The sequence below is a fragment of the Octopus bimaculoides genome, chromosome 1, assembly GCF_046866305.1.
Source record: "Octopus bimaculoides isolate indiv1 chromosome 1, ASM4686630v1, whole genome shotgun sequence".
Taxonomy (NCBI): domain Eukaryota; kingdom Metazoa; phylum Mollusca; class Cephalopoda; order Octopoda; family Octopodidae; genus Octopus; species Octopus bimaculoides.
This window is the reverse complement of record NC_142928.1, coordinates 93,582,328-93,602,327: the sequence shown is the minus strand read 5'-3', so window position 1 is coordinate 93,602,327 and position 20,000 is coordinate 93,582,328. Positions and strand designations below refer to the sequence as shown.

The following is a 20,000-nucleotide window of genomic DNA, read 5'->3' as shown; positions in this document are numbered from 1 at the left end:
ATATGAATGTATGTATATATGTATATATGTATATATGTATATATATGTATATATCAATGTATGTATGAATGTATATATATATATATATATATATGTGTGTGTGTGTGTGTGTGTGTGTATGTGTGTGTGTGTGTGTGTGTGTCTGTCTGTCTGTCTGTCTGTGTATATAAAGTGGTTATTCAGCATATTTAGATATATTGAATGAGATGCGTTAAACGTTTTGGCTCTTTGTGCTCTGAGTTCAAATGCCAACGAGATCAACTTTGTATTTCATTCGTAGTGAGTCAATAAAAAAGTACCCAGTACTACAGTCGCTTCGTCTCTTTTGCACATTCTTTATTTCTATCGAATTATCAATTTTTCTGAGAGTAATCCGCTGGTATCCGGCATAGGGAAGAATGTGCCCTAACAAGTTTAAAATTGCTGTGAAAACGCTGTATGGCAATGACAATGGCGTATCTACGACTCAGTTAAGGAATTCCGGGCAGAAGATAAAGAATACATATACATCTAGGTGTGCAAATGAATGGAAACAGAATAAATGTAGTAGAAGTTATACAATTATCTATCTATCTATCTATCTATCTATCTATCTATCTATCTATCTATCTATCTATCTATATATATATATATATATATATATATATATATATATATATATATATATATATATATATATATATATATATATATATATATAATATACAGATATATATGTATATATATATATATATATATATATATATATATATATATATATATATATATATACAGATATATATATATATATATATATATATATATATATATATATATACATATATATATATATATATATATATATATATATATATATATGTATATATGCACAGATATATATATACATATATATATATATATATATACATATATATATACATATATATATATATATATATATATATATATATGTGTGTGTGTGTGTGTGTGTGTGTGTGTGTGTGTGTGTGTGTGTGTGTGTGTATATATGTGTGTGTGTATATATATATATATATATATATATATATATATATATATATATATATATATACACACTATTTCTCTGTTTTTTTTTACAGGTTGATAAATATATATGAATGTATAAGTAACTAACTAGCTAATGCTACCCTCCAGATTTTTGTTTGCTTTAATTAGAAAAAGAAAAATTTGCTACTGTTACTACCCCAATATTGCTGCTGATTAGAGTGTGTTCGATAATTTGATAATGGCGATTTGTTTTGCTATAATAATAAGTATTGCTGCTATTTTACACAAGCCGAAGATGAAGATATGTATAATGATGAAACTATATATTTGACAATAACGACGATGCGTAAGGAAGGGATGGAGAAGATGATATATTCTATTCTGTTTTATCTTTTTATTAGTCTTACTTATTAGGCGGCCGCCATGCTAGTCCACCGCCTTGAAGGGTTCAGTCTACAGCTTCGACCATACATGTTTGTTTAAACCTGTTATTGATGGTACTGGTGGTCAATCGGTGGTGGGGAACAAACACAAACACACAAACAGAAGCACACACACACACGCACACACACGTACACACACACAGACGTACACACGCAAACACATGTATGCGATGGGCTTCTTCCAGTTTCCGTTTACCAAATCCACTGACAAGGTTTTCTGATCGGCCCAAGGTTTAGTGGAAACCACTTTTCCAAGGTGCTACGCAACAGGACTGAGTCCGGAACCATGTGATTGGGAAGCAAGGTTCTTACCACACATCCATAAGTGGCGTCTATACTCGAGGTGTTGACTAAGGTCGCTGAGTATGTTATTCAGGGACTTGTTACCATTTTTCTAGTTTCGTCTTACGCTGGCGTTGACAGATTACCTGTATCATAAAAAAGCATTCAAGATGTAACCGTCTCGTGTTTTTATCTTCTTTTAGAAACGGTGAAACACAAGCCACATAATCTAATATGTCCTATTTTATGATGATAGAATGAGGCTCACGGGGAAAATGGCTGCAAATAAAAGGAAGACCACGTAGAGGCTCCCTCACCTGGTTTTTGCAGAGAGTAGCTAAGATACAGTGTGTCATGAAAGCCTTGATTAGTTTTAAGAGATGGTGATTATAAAAAATTGTGCTTGTGTTTATGTATGATGGCAAGCATATATGTATGAGTGTGTATATATGTGTGTGTTTATGTGTGTGCGTTTATGTGTGTCTATGCATGTGTGTCGGCACGTGTCGTAATTAGCGCTTGAATCTCATGTTCAAGCAAACCAACAAGCCTCTGTATATTCTCCATATCTATAAAATGCACAGATCAATTTAAATCGACGCTAAAAAACGGACATACAAGATGTCCCGCACTGGGATCGATCCTAAGAGCTGAAGGTTGTACACCAAACTTCTTAACTATTCGGCCATGCCTCCATATATACACACACACACATAGACACACAAACGCACACACAGCACAGTAAACTATCAGGTGCCGTCAAGGTGCTGTTTACTATAAGGTTTGATTGGTTTAATAATTTTAATGCTAATCCGACGACAGCCACCTCCGATACTACATTTGACGAACTCATGTTAGTAGCAGAGACCAGCAATTATGTTTGCATGCAACTGATAGAATAACACAATATTAAACACACACACACACACACACACACACACACACACACACACACACATGGGAAATTAAAAAGACAAAGGAATGAAAAATTATGTCATGATGTGCATGACATCATTTCTCATTCCTTTGTCATTCCAATTTCGAATTTCTTACTCCATCTCTATACTCGAGTGACGCAGTGTTCTGAAGCATATGTATACTCAATTTTAACACCAGGTTACTAGTATCACTATGCCTACATATATATATATATATATATATATATATATATATATATATATATATATATATATATATATATATATGTATGTATGTATGCATGTATCTATGTATACGTCATTCTTTTACTTGATTCAGTCTTTAGACAGTGGTCATGCTGGGGAGCAGCCTTGAAGAGAAGAATCTATGGTCGATTAAATCAACCTCAATATTGTGCTTGCATATATATATATATATATATATATATATATATATATATATATATATATATATATATATATATATATATATATATACATATATATATATATATGTATACACGCACACTAAGTTGACTCTGCTGAATGGTTGGTGTTAGGAAGGGAGGGATCGTGGTGTGAAAATCCTGCTAAACAGTCACAGAAGTCTGGTTTAGGCTCTTGTGAAGCCGTCTCACCCATGCTAAGCAATGATGATGATGATGATACATAGATACACACACACACACACACACACATACACACACACACACACACACACACACATATATATATATATATATATATATATATATATATATATATATATATATATATAAAGCCCCCAATGTGTGTGTGTGTGTGTGTGTATGTGTAAATATATACATAGAAATGTTTGAAAGTTTCTTCAAAGATTCCTTTTGCATCTTGTTATGAGTCTGATGAGGGCGACGAAGCTGACACTTCGAAATTACTGCCACCGTTTTCTTTGAACAAGTTTAATAATCATGTACTGTAGTAAAATCTTCCAGTTGGATGATAAATTGTTTTTATACATATAACTTAGATATATATAGGCGCAGGAGTGGCTGTGTGGTAAGAAGCTCGCTTCCCAACCACATGGCTTCGGGTTCTGTTCCACTGTTCCTTTGGGCAAGTGTCTTTTACTATAGCCTAGGGCCGATCAAAGCCTTCTGAGTGGATTTGATAGACGGAAACTGAAAGAAGCCCGTCGTATATATATATATATATATATATATATATATATATATATATATATATATATGTATATATGTTTGTGTGTCTGTATTTGTCACCTCACAATCGCTTGACAACCGTTCTTGGTTTGTTTATATCCCCGTAACTTAGCGGTTAGGTTAAAGACCGATAGAATAAGTACTACACTTACATAGAATAAGTCCCGGGATCGATTTGTTGAACTAAAGGTGGTTATCCAGCATGGCCGCAGTCAAGTGATTGAAACAAATAAAACAATAAAAGAATATGTATACATATACAGTTCTATATTTAAGAGATGGGAAATTATGTACATTATTTATATTACTTACATTTGGCGGATATTTGTCCTCGTCTTGTTCGTTATTAACACAACGTTTCGGTTGATATACTTTCCAGGCTTCATGACGGGCCTTGGCGAAATTTCGAACCTGAGTTTTCATTTCTGAGGTATTTTTCGATGTAATTATTATTATTATTATTATTATTATTATTATTATTATTATTATTATCATTATTATTATTATTATCATTATTATTATTATTATTCAGGTCACAGCCTGGAATCGAACACGGAATTATACTCGATTTATCAATATTGATAAATCAATATAAATAAATAGGGTATAGCTGATCATGTATAGAAAAACGGAGACCACCTCCTCCTGTGGGATGAAGTTAAAATAATAGACAGATAACACCACTGGAATATACGAAAACTAAAAGAAGCAGCACTTAAGCTAGGACATAATAACCTCCTAAGCAGACTGAGTGCAGATATGGATAACATATGGGATGTATAAGCCCTAAAATTCACTTCATAATTGCCCACGGGCATATGTCATGGGGGTTAAGAGCGCAGGTTACTACCCCAAAATTCCGAGTTCGATTCCAGGCAGTGACCTGAATATTTAGGAGGACATATCAGTCGAGACGTTGTGTCAACAACAAACAAGATGAGGACAAATATCCGTCAAATGTAAATAGTGTGCAAGTATGTAAATATATATATATATATATATATATATATATATATATATATATATATATATACACAAATATATCTATATATATAGTCAAGCCAAACATGAACAAGCAAGAAAAAACAACAACGCGAGGACGTGGAATAGGTACAGTGTTATTGGACGCTCAGAAAAGGAAAGATAAAAAGACCTCATGTTTCGAGCGGAGCTCTTCATCAGAAATATAGAAAAAGTCCAAAGAGGGAAAGACGGAGAAAGAAAATCGCCAGCGATACACACACGGCCACGACCCTAGTTTTTCACTGGTACTTAATTTGATATGCTGAACCTTTACAGCTCACTAGAGGTCTTAATGGAATCCCATACGTGTGAATCTTAGGGAGACCGTACATGTGTGGTAATTTACTGTAGTGTTGAGTCAGTTGTCTGTACTTCATTGGTGTAAAGGGATCCTTGTTCTTGATGAAGATCTGTGACAACATCCCTTGAAAAAGAATGAAAGTTAAAGTCAGCCTCGGCGGAATTTAGTCTCATGACGCTAAGACGCTAAGCATTTCGCCCGGCGTACTAACAATTCTGTCAGTTCGCCTTATATATATGTATAATACACACATTCACATACATCGGTCTTCGTCTTTCTGGATATTTCAACTATATATATATATATATATATATATATATATATATATATATATATATATATATATATATATATATATATATATATATAGTGAGAGATAGATGGAGAAAGACATTTTCATGAGATTGCATTCTTAACAAAAGGCCACAATTTTGGAGGAGGTTTATTTGATTGGAACACTCATTATGCATTACATATACCCATTTTATCGACTCTGAACGGTTACAACGTAAGGTCGACCGCGTGGGGTATGTGAGCTGAAAACTTAAAGGCGGACTCAATGCTGCTAAGACTTTTGTTCGGTGTGGTAACGATATTGCGAGCCCTCCGCCTTATATCACGTATCTGTAGTAACGTTACAAATTGTGGCACCAAAAAGAAGAAACGATGAAAGACAAAGTCAACCACAATGGAATTTGAACTCAAAGGATAACGAAAGAACTGCAGCCAACCATTTCATCCGGTGTATTAACAGTTCCGCCATTTCGCAGCCTTATCTGCATTGGTAAAAGTAGAAATATTAATTGTTTCTTAAGGCTCAAAGCTAGTAGCTTTTAAGTTGCAACGGATAGTTGATTACACCAACCCGCAGTATTTGGCAGGAACATTATTTTATCGAAGCCAGAAGACTGAAAGACTGAGTTAGACTTGTTTGCATTTGGATTTAGTATGTAAAGTGCTAGCATAAATATTGTATGGCTTTACGTACGACACACTAACGGTTATGCCAAACCACCACTTTATTTCCACAAGTAATATTTATTTCTAACAGGTGTAAGGCCAGACATTTCTCATTTGTGATTGTTGTAAATGTCGGTTTAATAAAGCTAAGTACTTGCCTGTTACTATACTTTATGTCTCCTCCCTAAACCGATTTCAATAGAAAATTGAATACAGAAATTACGGGGTAAATAAATGCATATCATGATTGTAGTACACTACAGAGCCAACGGTCCTTAATATTACAAATTCTTAAGGCGCTGAGCTAGCAGAATCGTCAGTGTGTTGGGCGATATTTCGTCCGTCTTCACGTTCTGAGTTCATATTCTGCCGTGTTCGACTTTGCCTTTCATCGTTGGGGTCGATAAAATATGTACCTTATTTACATTATTTACATTTGACGGATATTTGTCCTCATCCTGTGGCACTAACAAGAAGAAACGATGACAGACAAAGTCGGCCACGTCGGAATTTATAAATGATGGTAGCTACAGCGAAGTAAAGAAAGACCTAACTCTGAAAACAGAAGGGATGTTGTCCCAGATCTTCATCAAGAACAAGGATCCCTTTACACCAATGAAGTACAGACAACTGACTCAACACTACAGTAAACTACCACACGTGTACGGTCTCCCTAAGATTCACACGTATGGGATTCCATTAAGACCTCTAGTGAGCTGTAAAGGTTCAGCATATCATCCACTGAGCCACTTCCTTGTGGATATAATCAGTCTATTAGCAGGAAATTCAACATCGTCCGTGAAGAATTCGACCCACTTCACAGAATTGATCAAGGATACCCCATTGAATCCAACCAGATAGTGAGTCTCGATGTGATAAGTCTGTTCACCAAAGTCCTAATTGGTGAAGCACTATTAGTGATCAAGAGAAACTAGTGACAGACACCCATCAAAAAGAACGCACTAGTATACCAATAAGAAACATGATGGAAATGTTGACCTTCTATGTAGAAAATACCAACTTCAGTATCGACACTGATATATATATATATATATATATATATATATATATATATATATATATATATATATATATATATATATATATATATATATATCGACAAGAAGAGGGTTTAGCTATGGGTACGCTATTATCACGAATAATAGCCAATATATACATGGAATACTTTGAGAATTTGGCTTTAGGATCAACACCACTAAAACCAACCCTATGGCCGCGATATCTTGATGACACGTTTACACTCTGGCCCCACCAGGAAGATGTCCAAGTGCTGTTAGATCATGTAAACTCAATAAAGCCATCCATACAGTCCACAATGGAAAAGGAAAAAGACAATCAGCTAGAATTCTTGGATGTATTAATAACACACACCAAGTATGGATTCAGGACATTCGTATACCGCAAGCCAACCTTCACTGGACGATACCTCAACTTCAATTCTCACCATCCATACAGTTTAAAGAGAGGAATTGCTCAGTGCCTAAAACATCGAGCAAAGAATATAAGTAACGATCGTGATACCCACCACGAAGAAATGATCAAGCTCAGTAACAATCTATTACGAAACAACTAGCCCCAAAACATACTAACCTCTCCAATTATGAAGAAAAGAGGGGATGAAACCAATAAACTGCCCACAGTCTGTCCATCCTATGTGAAAGGCCTCTCCGAAAATGTACAAAAGATATGCGGCCTATATGACATCACAACAGTATTCAAGAGTAATACAACACTTCACAAATATCTCCCTCGAGTAAAACCGCCAATAGAGGAGAATATCACCAAAAACTGCGTGTACTCCATCCCATGTAGCTGTGGTAGGTTAAACAAAGGCGAAACATGTCGCCTCCTCAAAATAAGTGTAGAGGTACATCGCAAAGCTGTGACACGAAGTGATATTGATAAATCGGGTATAGCTGATCATGTTTGCAAAAATGGAGACAACCTCCCCCTGTGGATTGAAGTTAAAATAATAGACAGAGAACACCGCTGGAAAATACGAAAACTAAAAGAAGCAGCACGTATGCTAGGACACAATAACCTCCCAAGCAGACCGAGTGCAGATATGAATAGCATATGAGAACCGGTATTAAGGAAGGATAGGAAAATATTAGATCCATAAGCCCTAAAATTCACTCCATAATTGCTCACGGGCATATGGCGTAGTGGTCACACGATGTCACACATGCACACTGATTTGAATCACCGACGCAGAAACACAACGAATATCTGTACGTACGTGCGTGCGTGTGTATGTATGCATGTATGTATATATGTATGTATGCATGTATGTATGTATGTATCTATCTATCTTTCAATCTACCTTGCCTTGCCTTGATCCCACATCTGTTCATGGAGCCGTAGGGACGCTGTAGCTACATATGTCTTGAAAAATTTGTCCCCTCACGGGGCCCATTCCTCTTTAACTGTTTTCTTTTGGATGCACGAGATGACAGAAAGAAATATATTTATAACAAGAATGATCTCATTTATTATTTATCGATCCAGAATGCATGAGAAGCAATGTAGAACCAGGAAGTATTTGAACTCAGAGAGCTAGAATTGATACCGAAAATGTACACGCGCCTCTCTCTGCCTCTGTCTGTCTGACTGTCTGTCTGTCTGACTGTCTGTCTGTCTGTCACTCTCTCTCTCTCTCTCTCTCTCTCTCTCTCTCTCTCTCTATATATATATATATATATATATATATATATATATATATATATATATATATATATATATATAGATAGATACATAGATATAGATATATATATATAAATAATACAGAATCTCTCTGCACGGCAGCATTAACGGCGTTTTAAATTAGAGAGACCGAACCATATAGGGATCCCATGCCTCTGCCCTCCCTTGCATTTCCTTTACTGTCCTTAAAAGGTCGGACAGACGTTCAGTTGGCAGGCTCACCTCATCCTCCACTTCCACTGGATCAGGCGCTTCCTCCTCTCTTCCCTGGCAGACTTCGTTAACTCCAACAAATCTTCGTCCGTCAGGGTTGTATAGTGGGCAGCGATGAGGTCGTTGACCTCATCTTGCGTGATGCCATCAAAACCTTTGCCACCAAGTACCTTTGCCAGTTTCACCACATTGTTGACAGCCTCGTGCTGAATATCTTCAGGTGAGAAGCACTCGTAGTCCAGGACACACTCTGGCCACACCGTCCAGCATGCGGTGAGGTTTTCTTTCTTTCATGCCTTTAAGAGCAGCGTGGATGATTGACAGGCACGTTGCGATCGTGAAGTTACGCCAGTACTCCTTTAACTTGAAATTCTCGTCCGAATCCATTGCATCCACAAGGTGTTGGAGATAGTTCCGAGTGCAAAGTACCTTGAAGGCACGGATCATGCCTTGGTCCATACGCTGGATGAGGGTGGTGGTGTTGGCAGGGAGGAAATCGACTTGGACGCGCTCGTGATTCAAATCCGAAGAGTAAGCACCAGCATTATCGATAACAAGCAACCCCTCGAATTTCATGCATATGTTTTGGAGGTATTCCTTGGCTTGAGGGAAGAAGCATTGGTGGAACCAATTTAAAGTTAAACTTTTGGTAATCCAGGCCTTGGGGTTGTGCATCCAGTGGACAGGCAGCAGGTTTTTATTATTATTTTTGAAGGCTCTCTGGTTCGCAGACTTGTAGATAAATCCTGGTTTCATCGTGAAGCCAGCAGCATTGCCACACATAATTAGCATCACTTTATCCTTCTGTACCTTAAATCCTAGCACTCTGGCTTCGTCCTTCATGATGTACATTCTGGAAGGCATCTCCTTCCAGAACAATCCAGTCTCGTACATATTAAAAGCCTGTTCCAGCTTGTATCCCTTGTCCTCGATGATTTGCCTGAAGGTTTCAAGGTACTTCTCGGCGGCATTTTGTTAGCTGATGCTGTCTCTCCATGCAGAGAAACACACTTTATTTTAAACCGTTTCTGCAAACGGTCAAACCATACCTTGCTGGCTTCAAAATCACAAGGGCTCCTTTGCTTTCAATGGTCTTGGTTGTGGTTCTTCGGTGCCTTCTGCTCCGTCTCTTCTGTCGAACTGCTGGTATAATTTCCACGCTTTTTTGCGGATAATGTTACCGCTCAAGGGGATGTTTTTCTTCTTGCAGTCACTAATCCACAATGCCAAGGTAGATTCCATCCTGACCAAGTGCTTATTTCTCACTATTGTTATCTTTTTGGCAGTTTCACAGCAACTTACTGCTACGGTAGTCCTGATCACCACCTCGTTCTTCTTTATGTAGCGTATTGTGCTTCGTTGACAACATAACAGTGACCTACTGCAACATAACGTTTACCTTCTAGGAACATATCCATAGAGCGTCATAACATTCTGCCGGCCTTTAGGTTCACTGCCAGAAATTTTAGGTGTAGGGTGTTTGGGTGACATCTTAGGGCTTTAATAACACGCTGCCAAAAACATAGCACTCGAAAAAATACTCGAGATAGCTACTGGACGCAGTGTTCCCCAAACAAACCTACAAAATCTTCCTTTTGTCTAATATGTGCATACGACTGATGGGAGATTGAGCAGAGATTAAAAATAATCATGGTTTTGAAAAACTTAGTTTGTATAACCACTAGATGCAGTAATCTATACTATCTATAATATAATGATTGAAGAAGTACGAAACTGTGTCCAGTTTATTTTTTTATCCCCACGTTATTAAAAACAGTCATATTTCTTCGAATAAATTATAAAGGAATATTGAAAAATCTTAAACTATAAAGTTTATTTGTATATTAAACAAATTATAATGCTTAATATTACAAGATTCGGTTCTGTTTTAAATGTCAACTTCCATTTGAATTTCATAGGTAAACAAATAGATTTTCTTCGCGTTCGTAAAAAATGTAAACAATAGATAGCAGCGTGAAAGATATTTGTAAGCGACAAAAACCTTTAGTTTCGCTTAAACAATTAAATTTCATTTGTGGCAAAATATTTTCTTTTCTTTGTAACCGCAACGTGTTCTGACAAAACTTCACAAAGTTTTTATTGACAAAACTTCAAGCCACTTGCTAAGCATGCACATCTCCTTAAAGATGTAATAAAGCGGAAAAAAATCTCTCTCTCTCTTTGTCTCTCTCTGTCTGTCTCTGTCTCTGTCTCTGACTCAGTCTCTCTCTGTCTCTGTCTGTCTGTCTGTCTGTCTCTCTCTCTCTCTCTCTCTCTCTCTCTCTCTCTCTCTCTCTCTCTCTATCTATCTATCTATCTATAATATAATGATTGAATAAGTGCAGGGCTGTGTCCAGTTTTTAAAAGGGTCATATTACTTGGAAGAAATTTTAAATGAATATTAATCATGGGTTATTTTACGGATTATAGAATAAACTAAAAACAGAGTCTTTGTTCAATTCATGTGCATCTTGTCAATTTACTTTATAATTTATGTATCATATCTATATGTATATATAATATCAATATGCGCAATACATATGCCAGGAGAAAACCGCCCGGAAGGCGATTTTTCTCTTAGTAATAATAGGAGAGAGAGAGAGAGAGAGAGAGAGAGAGAGAGAGAAAGAGAGAGAGAGAGAAAGAGAGAGAGAGAGAGAGAGAGAGAGAGAAAGAGAGATAGAGAGACAGAGAGAGGAACCAAGTAACCTAATTTTAATGAAGCTTAAAAATTATCCTGTTGAAGTAAACAATGTGTATAATCAAATGTAGCGTTGATTTTTTAAAAAGCCCTGGTATAAAATTAACGTTCAGTCTCTTGTATATATCTTTGATCTATCATTGTTAGCCCAAGTAATACTGGTGCGATACAGTGTATATATATATATATATATATATATATATATATATATATATATATATATATATATATATATATACTTCCTCTAAATGAGAGGTTGTTGTTGAGAGACAAATACAACGAGAGAGGGCGAGATAGCATGTATGTGTGAAATATAGATAGATGTTGTGATACTAGTTAGCAAGCTTTGATTGAAAGCAGGAATAAGAGGCACAAGGTACAGTGTACTTGTATCTAAAACAATGAAGCAACGTGATGCTGCGCGGCTATCCTAATCAGAAGGAGCTTCAACTGCGAAGGGACGTCCAGTAAGCCGGCAAATACGGTATATTGTTATTAGTAATTTAGCCTTAAAAAGTGTGAAAAAATATATATTGCCATGAGAAAATCCATAAAAAATCAAGGACGATATATACGATTTTGTGAATATGCAGTGGTTTCCGCGAACAATTATTAGTTCCGCGAATAACCGGGACCGTGAATGCCGAACCGCGAATAAGCGAGGGTAGACTGTATATATACCTATACGCGTGTATCTGTTTGTATTGTATATATATATATATATATATATATATATATATATATATATATATATATATATATATGTATGTATATTCGTTTTTCCTTTTATTCTTTTACTTGTTTCAGTCATTTGACTGCAGCCAACCTGGAGCACCACCTTTAGTCGAACAAATCGATCCCAGGACTTATTCTTTGTAAGCCTAGTACTTATTGTACCGGTCTTTTGCCAAAGTGCTATTTTACGGAGACGTAAACACACCAACATCGTTTGTCAGGTTGTGGTGGTAGACAAACACGTACGCACACACAAATACACACACACACATATACATATGCGATAGGCTTCTTTCAGTTTTCGTCTACCAAATCCACTCCCAAGTTTTAGGTCGGCTCGAGCCTACAGTAGAGGATACTTGCCCAAGGTACCGCACAGTGGGATTGAACCAGGAACCATGTGGTTGGAAAGCAATATATATATATATATATATATATATATATATATATATATATATATACATACATATATATATATATACATTCATTATAAATGTCCAATTTTGGCATAAGGTCAGCAATTTCGTGGGAAGAAGTAAGCCGAGGACATCGTCCCCTGTGATCAACTGACACTCATTTTATCGACTCAGAAAGGATGGAAGGCAATGTCGACCTCGGCAGAATCTGCACTCAACGTAAAAACAGGCAAAATGCCGGACAGATAAAATACCGCCACACATTTTGCCCGACGTGCTAATGGCTCTGCTAGCGTACCGCCTTGCACGTACACATATACTGATAATATATTTGCTCAGTCAGGTTAGACCAAATCTAATAACAGATAGCTGTATATACAATTATATATAATCATCAAATCTTGTAGTAAGAATCGGAAAATCCACCTCAGATCACACTCTGTTGTTTTAGAAATACAAAGGACCGAGAAATTTTCGGTGTTTAGGACGACGAAATCAATTACACCGATTTCTATGAATGATTTTTCTGAGTAACTCCTCTTGTTCACGTATTATCGAGTAATACAAGTTAAAATTAATTTGCAATATTTCTAATTTCATGTGAAGCCAATAAGCTAGGAACAACATTGCAGTTCCCTCGTGAATAACTTATGACGTATTGGCAATTGAATATGACGAACAAAGATCTCAGTATATCTTGGCAAATATTCCAATCATATTGCAAAAATCTAACTATTACTTTAATAACGGCAGAAAAATAATTACTTTCAATAATAATGACTATAAATAATAGCTGAAGTCAGAGCGTCATAGTTGTCAGAATCGGTTAATCGCAAGATGAAATATCTAGTGATTTCCATCCAGGCACCATTCTTCTCCGACCATTATCCACAGGAGGGCCGTGGGCATAAGGTAAATGGACACCTCCTTAATAAGCTCCTATCAGAAGCAACAGTCATTAGAATTTCTGACTAAATTCCTTAGAGTGATCAACCACATCTCGTCTACCATCTCGTTCTTGCTCTACCACTTGGTCCCCTACCGAGTGGCGCGGCTTGAAGAATCCATCTTGCACCTTTTACCTGCGATATTCTAGTCACATGTTCGTAGGATGGATGCTGTAAGCTATCAAAGCGGAGAAATTGCAGCTCAAAATCGAGGACAATCTGGTTTTTAGACTTACTTACCAAACATCTTTTAATAATTACTTAGTAAATGACGTTGAGTGGGTAGAATGGTTAGCACGCCGCGCAAAGTCCGTCTTTTGAGTTCAAATTTCGCCGAGGTCGACTTTCTATTCATAACTTACGTAAGAACATCCGATTCACGTTCCTTTCATTCTCTCACATCTAAAAGCGTTTCATTAATCTATGACTCGCATTGACCACTCAATATCCACACGCACCTCTGTCTTCCGGAATTCTCTTCACGAAAGCGTGATTTCGTGACTTCCTGTATAAGCTAACATGTAATTGTTTATTGTGTACCTCATTTGTATCAATCGTAATATTCTAAGACGTACGAAATGTCATGACACAACCTCCACAATGCTGACTTGTTAAAATAAAAATATTGCTTCCATGTACGTTCCAATTTCATATCAATCCGGACTGAAATTCACAAGTTTCATTCTGTCTGTCTGTCTGACTGTCTGTCTGTTTGTCTGTCTGTCTCTCTCTCTCTCTTTGTACATATATGTTTTTTTATCCATTTCAGTCACTTGACTGTGGCCAAGATGGAGCACGATATTGAAGGATTTTAGTCTAAAAGATAGAACCCCAGGACGTTTTTTTTATACTTACCTTATCGGTCCTTTTGGCCGAATCACTAAGTAATGGAGACATAAACCTAGCAACATCACTTTTAAAGCGGTGATGCTTGGACACACGCACACACACACACACACACACACATATATACACACACATATATATATATATATATATATATATACATATATATATATATGCATATATATACATATATATGCATATGTATATATACAAATATATATGTATATACATATATATATATATATATATATGTATATATATATATATATATATATATATATATATACATATATGCATATATGTATATGCATATATATACATATATATGCATATATATATGTGTATATATATATATATATATATATATATATATATATATATATATATATATATATATATATATGTATTTATTTATATATTTATGGGTTTCAGCCAAGTGGCTGTGGTCATGCTGGAGCACCACCGTGATTTTCTGTCTTTATGCTTTGCTCACTTCACGTTCCTTGCATGGCTCTTCTCCTGCACCTGATATAGTCCAATCAAGAGTTTTGATGGCACATCTGGTGTATAAGAGAATTTGACATCGCTGCCCTAAACTGTGTCTCATTTCGAGTCATTGGTTCGTCTGGTATCGTGGAGAGGAAAGCGTCGAGTTTTGTCTTGAAGACCTCCACATCCGTGTCTTGCAGGTCTCTCAAATGTTTTGGCAGAGCATTGAAGAGCTGAGGTCCTCTGAAACCGAGGCTGCTGCAGTATCTTGTTCTTATGTGAGATGCAGTGGACGGTACCTTTGGCATCATGCAGTGGCGACCCGTGCGGGCATTCCTGTAGTACTTGATGCCAAAGTTCGGCACCAGTCCTTCCAGTATTTTCCATATGTATATTATTACATATCTCTCCCGCCTGCGTTCCAGGGAGTTGAGACCTAGTGCCTGCAGTCGCTCCCTGTAGTTCATCTGCTGGACTGTGGCGATCTTTTTTGTATAGTGTCTCTGAATTGCCTCGAGTTCTGCTGTCCGTTTGACACTGTGTGGTGACCACAACTGAGAGCAATAGTCTAGGCGGCTCAGGACAAATGTCTTCGGTAGAGTCAACATAACTTTTTGATCCCTTGTACGGAATGTCCTCAGTATCCACCCCGCCAGCTGTCTGCGCTTTGCTGTCAACTTGACAATGTGCATGTGCTTGTGGTTCTGGGATTGCAGTACCTCCAGGTCCTGTGTATGCCAGTTGGGAGGCACTTGTGGCCTTGTAGCGCAGTACTTGAAATTTTTCCGCATTGAACTGCATATTGTTTTGCTCTGCCCACTCATATATTGCATTTAAGTCATTCTGTAGGCTTACAATATCATCATGATTCTTTATTGCCTGAGATAGTTTTGTGTCATCAGCGTAGCTAGTGACAGTGGCTCTCCGAGTGACCGTGGGCATGTCCAGAAGGGCCACTATGAACAGTAGTGGCCCCGGAACACCGGTCAATATTTGTGTTTCCCTAGATAGTTCTCCATTGGCTGCAACTGTCTGACTTCTATATAAACACGCACATATATACATACATATATATATATATATATATATATATATATAATAATATTAGGGACAAAATCCAAAATTTTCCCTAAAACTATATATATATATATATATATATATATATATATATATATATATATATATATACATGATGATATTAGTATTTATAATAATACGTAAAAAAAAACCTATAACATTATAATGCATATGAATGTGCGGATATAATCAAGGTGTGTGATACGCCGTGCATTTTTACTAATGCCTTGTATTAATTTGTTGTTTGAACTAAATATAAGACATCTTATGTTAACAGCAGTCAATGATCTTGTGAAACATCATGAACAAATTAACACATCGCTTCAAACTATTTGTTTATATTAACAAGTTATATATATATATACCACAGAGGCACGCATACACACATCTATATGTACATATATATGTATTGCATAATTTTTAAAAGGAAAATGCAATGAAGAATTTGAGGGTTATGTTGATGTAGGCCCCATCGCATTGTATATTACTAATTTTTCCGAAATATTGCATGTAACTACTTGGGTTCCTTCGTGTGGGTGCAGCAAAGTGCCTACAAATTAGGTGCTGTGTTGTAATTGTGCATTCTTTGCTCATGTCAGGAAACAGCTTCAGAGCTCATTTGATATGTTGGACAGAAAATAGTAGTAGTAGTAGTTGTGGTATGAAGAGAGAAGGAGGCTGGTAAATGTGTAAAATATCTTGAGCAAACAATTATGAGGTAAGAAATGAGACGAGGTAAATCCATTTTTTCTGTATTGACAAATACCATTGTGATGGTTCAAACGTTTTTCTTAGCGTTCATTAGAGCATAGATTTAAATACAGATATCGAAAGTTTGATTTGTATTTTAATACAAGTCTCATTCAGTGGTTTGTGTTTGAAGATTTGTAGAATTTTGTTTGCAAAATTTTTGCTGGAATTTAATCTCATTTTTTTTAACTACTAGTTGCTTGAAGCTATAGATGCAATATGGGTGGCGATTTGTATAATAGATTAAATCCAGTTGTTTATGTTAAACTGGTGCCTTTAAGCATAACTTCAACTGAATCAGATCTTTGGTTCTCAGGTACTGGCTTCGTAAATAATATTGAGGTTGATATAGTGTTTCTATTGACGTCCGGTTATATCTCGTGAATTACCGTCAATCTTATCAATCGAAACGGTAGTTTTTGTGCAATGAATAAAATCATTGTAAGAATATATATATATATATATATATCAAAAAGGTCCTTCTCGAAGGGTTCTAATTCCGGTACCTATATATATATATATATATATATATATATACATACATATATATATATATATATATGTATGTATATATGTATGCGTGTGTGTGTGTATATGCATGTATACATCCATCCATCCCATCCATCCATCCATCCATCCATCCATCCATCCATCCATCCATCCATCCATCCAACTGCGCGTGTGTTTGTGTAAACTCTAAATAAATGAATAAAGAAATAAAGAAATCTCTCTTAGAAAATTAGTTTCGTTTGTTTCTTTTACAGAACTTTTTCAGTCTTTGACAAAAATTCTGTATGGAAAAAGGAAATGGAATTAATTTTGAAAGAATCATTGTTTTGTATATATACTCTCTGAGACTCATATTCACGAACACACAAACATACTCTCTCTCTGTCTCTCTGTCACACACATACACACAGAGGAATACAATTACAGGAAAAATGAGCTGTGAATTAACAGCGAGGAATGAGTAAAATATATTAGGACATGAAGAAGAAAGATATACTAAATACTATACGAGATAAATTGTATTCTTCTTCAAAAGAATGTCCACGAATTTCAAGTGATAGTTGCAGTCTACCTTGAATGACAAGCACTCATAGTATCAAGGTTGCATCAAGTTTTCAGTATTTTAAAGCCATTACAGAAAAGAGAATCTATGTTATTTCTTTTTCGTTGGATAGAAGAGACAAGTTGAGAAAACGTGTTTCTGCATTAATTCAAAGCGCCATTAGAGCGGCCATTCTCGGACCTTATTTTAGCAGTAACCAAACAAAACACTTTAACATACACAAAGAAAGTGGAAAATCGTTTATGGCCTCGGCATCTATTTATCTGCGTGTGTGTGAGTGAGTGTGTTCTAGTTTTATCTTTGGTATCACGTACATTTTTGTTACAATTTCAATATAGGAACCCCTTATTTTGTTTGGAAGTCTACAATTTCCAACTCCATTGTCAATATTTCCCAAGTAATGATATTATAGTGTTCGAGACCTAAACAACTCGTCCTTTTGTTTTCTCAGGATACAACTTATGTAAGATGGCTTCATAGATTGTGTTATTTTTTTATTGTATACTGTGGTTTTACGTTTGGATGCTAAAATGAGTAAACGCAAATGTCTATTCACTGACCTGTTAAATGCTAACTATTCCAATCTATTGTGTTCATACTTTTGTCTTTTTTAGTTGCTATGATAAAAAAAGAAGTGAGATTAGTGACCCAGCTATTAATAATATTACACTTTGCCACATTCTAGAGACTTCTAGTGAATGTTAATTTCGATGGTGACGGCAATCTGGCAGAATCATTAGCCCGCTGGACAAAATGCTTAGCTGCATTCCGTCCGCCTTAAACGTGCTGAGTTCAGATTCCACCGGGTCGACTTTACCTTTCAATCTTTCCGGATTGATAAACTAAGTATCACAAAACTAACAATCCAAATGAATCCTGGGAAACCGGAAGCAACGCTTCTCTTTTTAATGAAATTGGCCATGAAGGCCTTACATCGAGGAGACAGCGCAAGGTGGGGGAAAAAAACAATGTATAGAATGAATTTAAGTATAATGAAAGATGAATTGAAGCCATTGGGTCCCACCTCCGAGCGACTTCATTTAACGTGTTAACACAGCCCATTTTTTCTCTTTAAGAAAAAAAAAGACATTAATTTATATTAATATTGATAGTACTTTTGTCACTGCTAGTTTCCACTTTTTGGAAAATGTCTATGTCATGTTCCTTTAAAGTATAATCATAACTTACCCTTTTCGGTATTTTCCTGGTGTCGATTTTCGTAATCCACCAGTAAAAATCAATTTCTTCCTCGTAATTCGTTAATCTCGAGAGTTATTCCGGGCCTACCACTGCACAACAAACGTCCTCGGACAACTCCCCTACTCTTGTTACGTCCACTTCTATCGCTTTGTTCCATGTCTTTATCTCAATGCGAAGTTCTTCCTTTTTCCTGTTATATAATATTACGAATTTATCTAAAGGCTGGGGTCGGGAGATTTGAGGCTCCTGTGTGTTTTCGCTTTTGTTTATGTCAGACAGGGCATAGGAAGGGTTGGTGTCTGTAGGGAGTCGTTGGGGTAGAGTGAGTGTGGGTGGGAGCCGGGTGGCTGTGGGTTTGGGGTCGTCCTTTACCACGTCTGTCTTCTTTCTCCACTTCCTTCTCTTTTTTCCTGCCGTTTCCCAACTGGTGTTCACCTCCTCTTCCTCAACGCTATTAATTGTTTTCGTCTGTAGTGCCGCTTCAATCTCACGCTTCTTCTCAGCCTTCACGGGCAGTGGACTGTCAACTACTTTCTTCGGGTCTTGCTTTTCCTTAGCCTTCACAGGTTGTTGAGGACAATCCACTCTAATGTGACCTTTCGGGTCACATTTATAGCACCACCGAATCCTCCCTTCCACTCTGACTTTCAGCGTCACGTCTGCGATCGTGATTGTTTCCACCATACTTTCAATATCTTCTGGG

The 20,000-nt window shown here is 36.4% G+C and overlaps 1 protein-coding gene across 4 annotated transcripts in view; it reads left to right on the top strand.

The window, feature by feature from the left end:
• The window catches only part of LOC149137627 (uncharacterized), a 300,347-nt gene that overhangs the window by 4,996 nt on the left and 275,351 nt on the right, over positions 1–20,000 (top strand). The window contains exon 2 of one of the 4 annotated variants that reach the window (XM_089354019.1): positions 4,376–8,819. The exons of the other annotated variants lie outside the window; for them this stretch is intronic. Coding sequence (XP_089210145.1) covers positions 7,749–8,228 — 480 coding nt within the window. The 5' untranslated portion in view covers positions 4,376–7,748 and the 3' untranslated portion in view covers positions 8,229–8,819. Of the gene's footprint in view, positions 1–4,375; positions 8,820–20,000 lie in introns of those variants that run through there. 4 annotated transcript variants of the gene reach the window in all.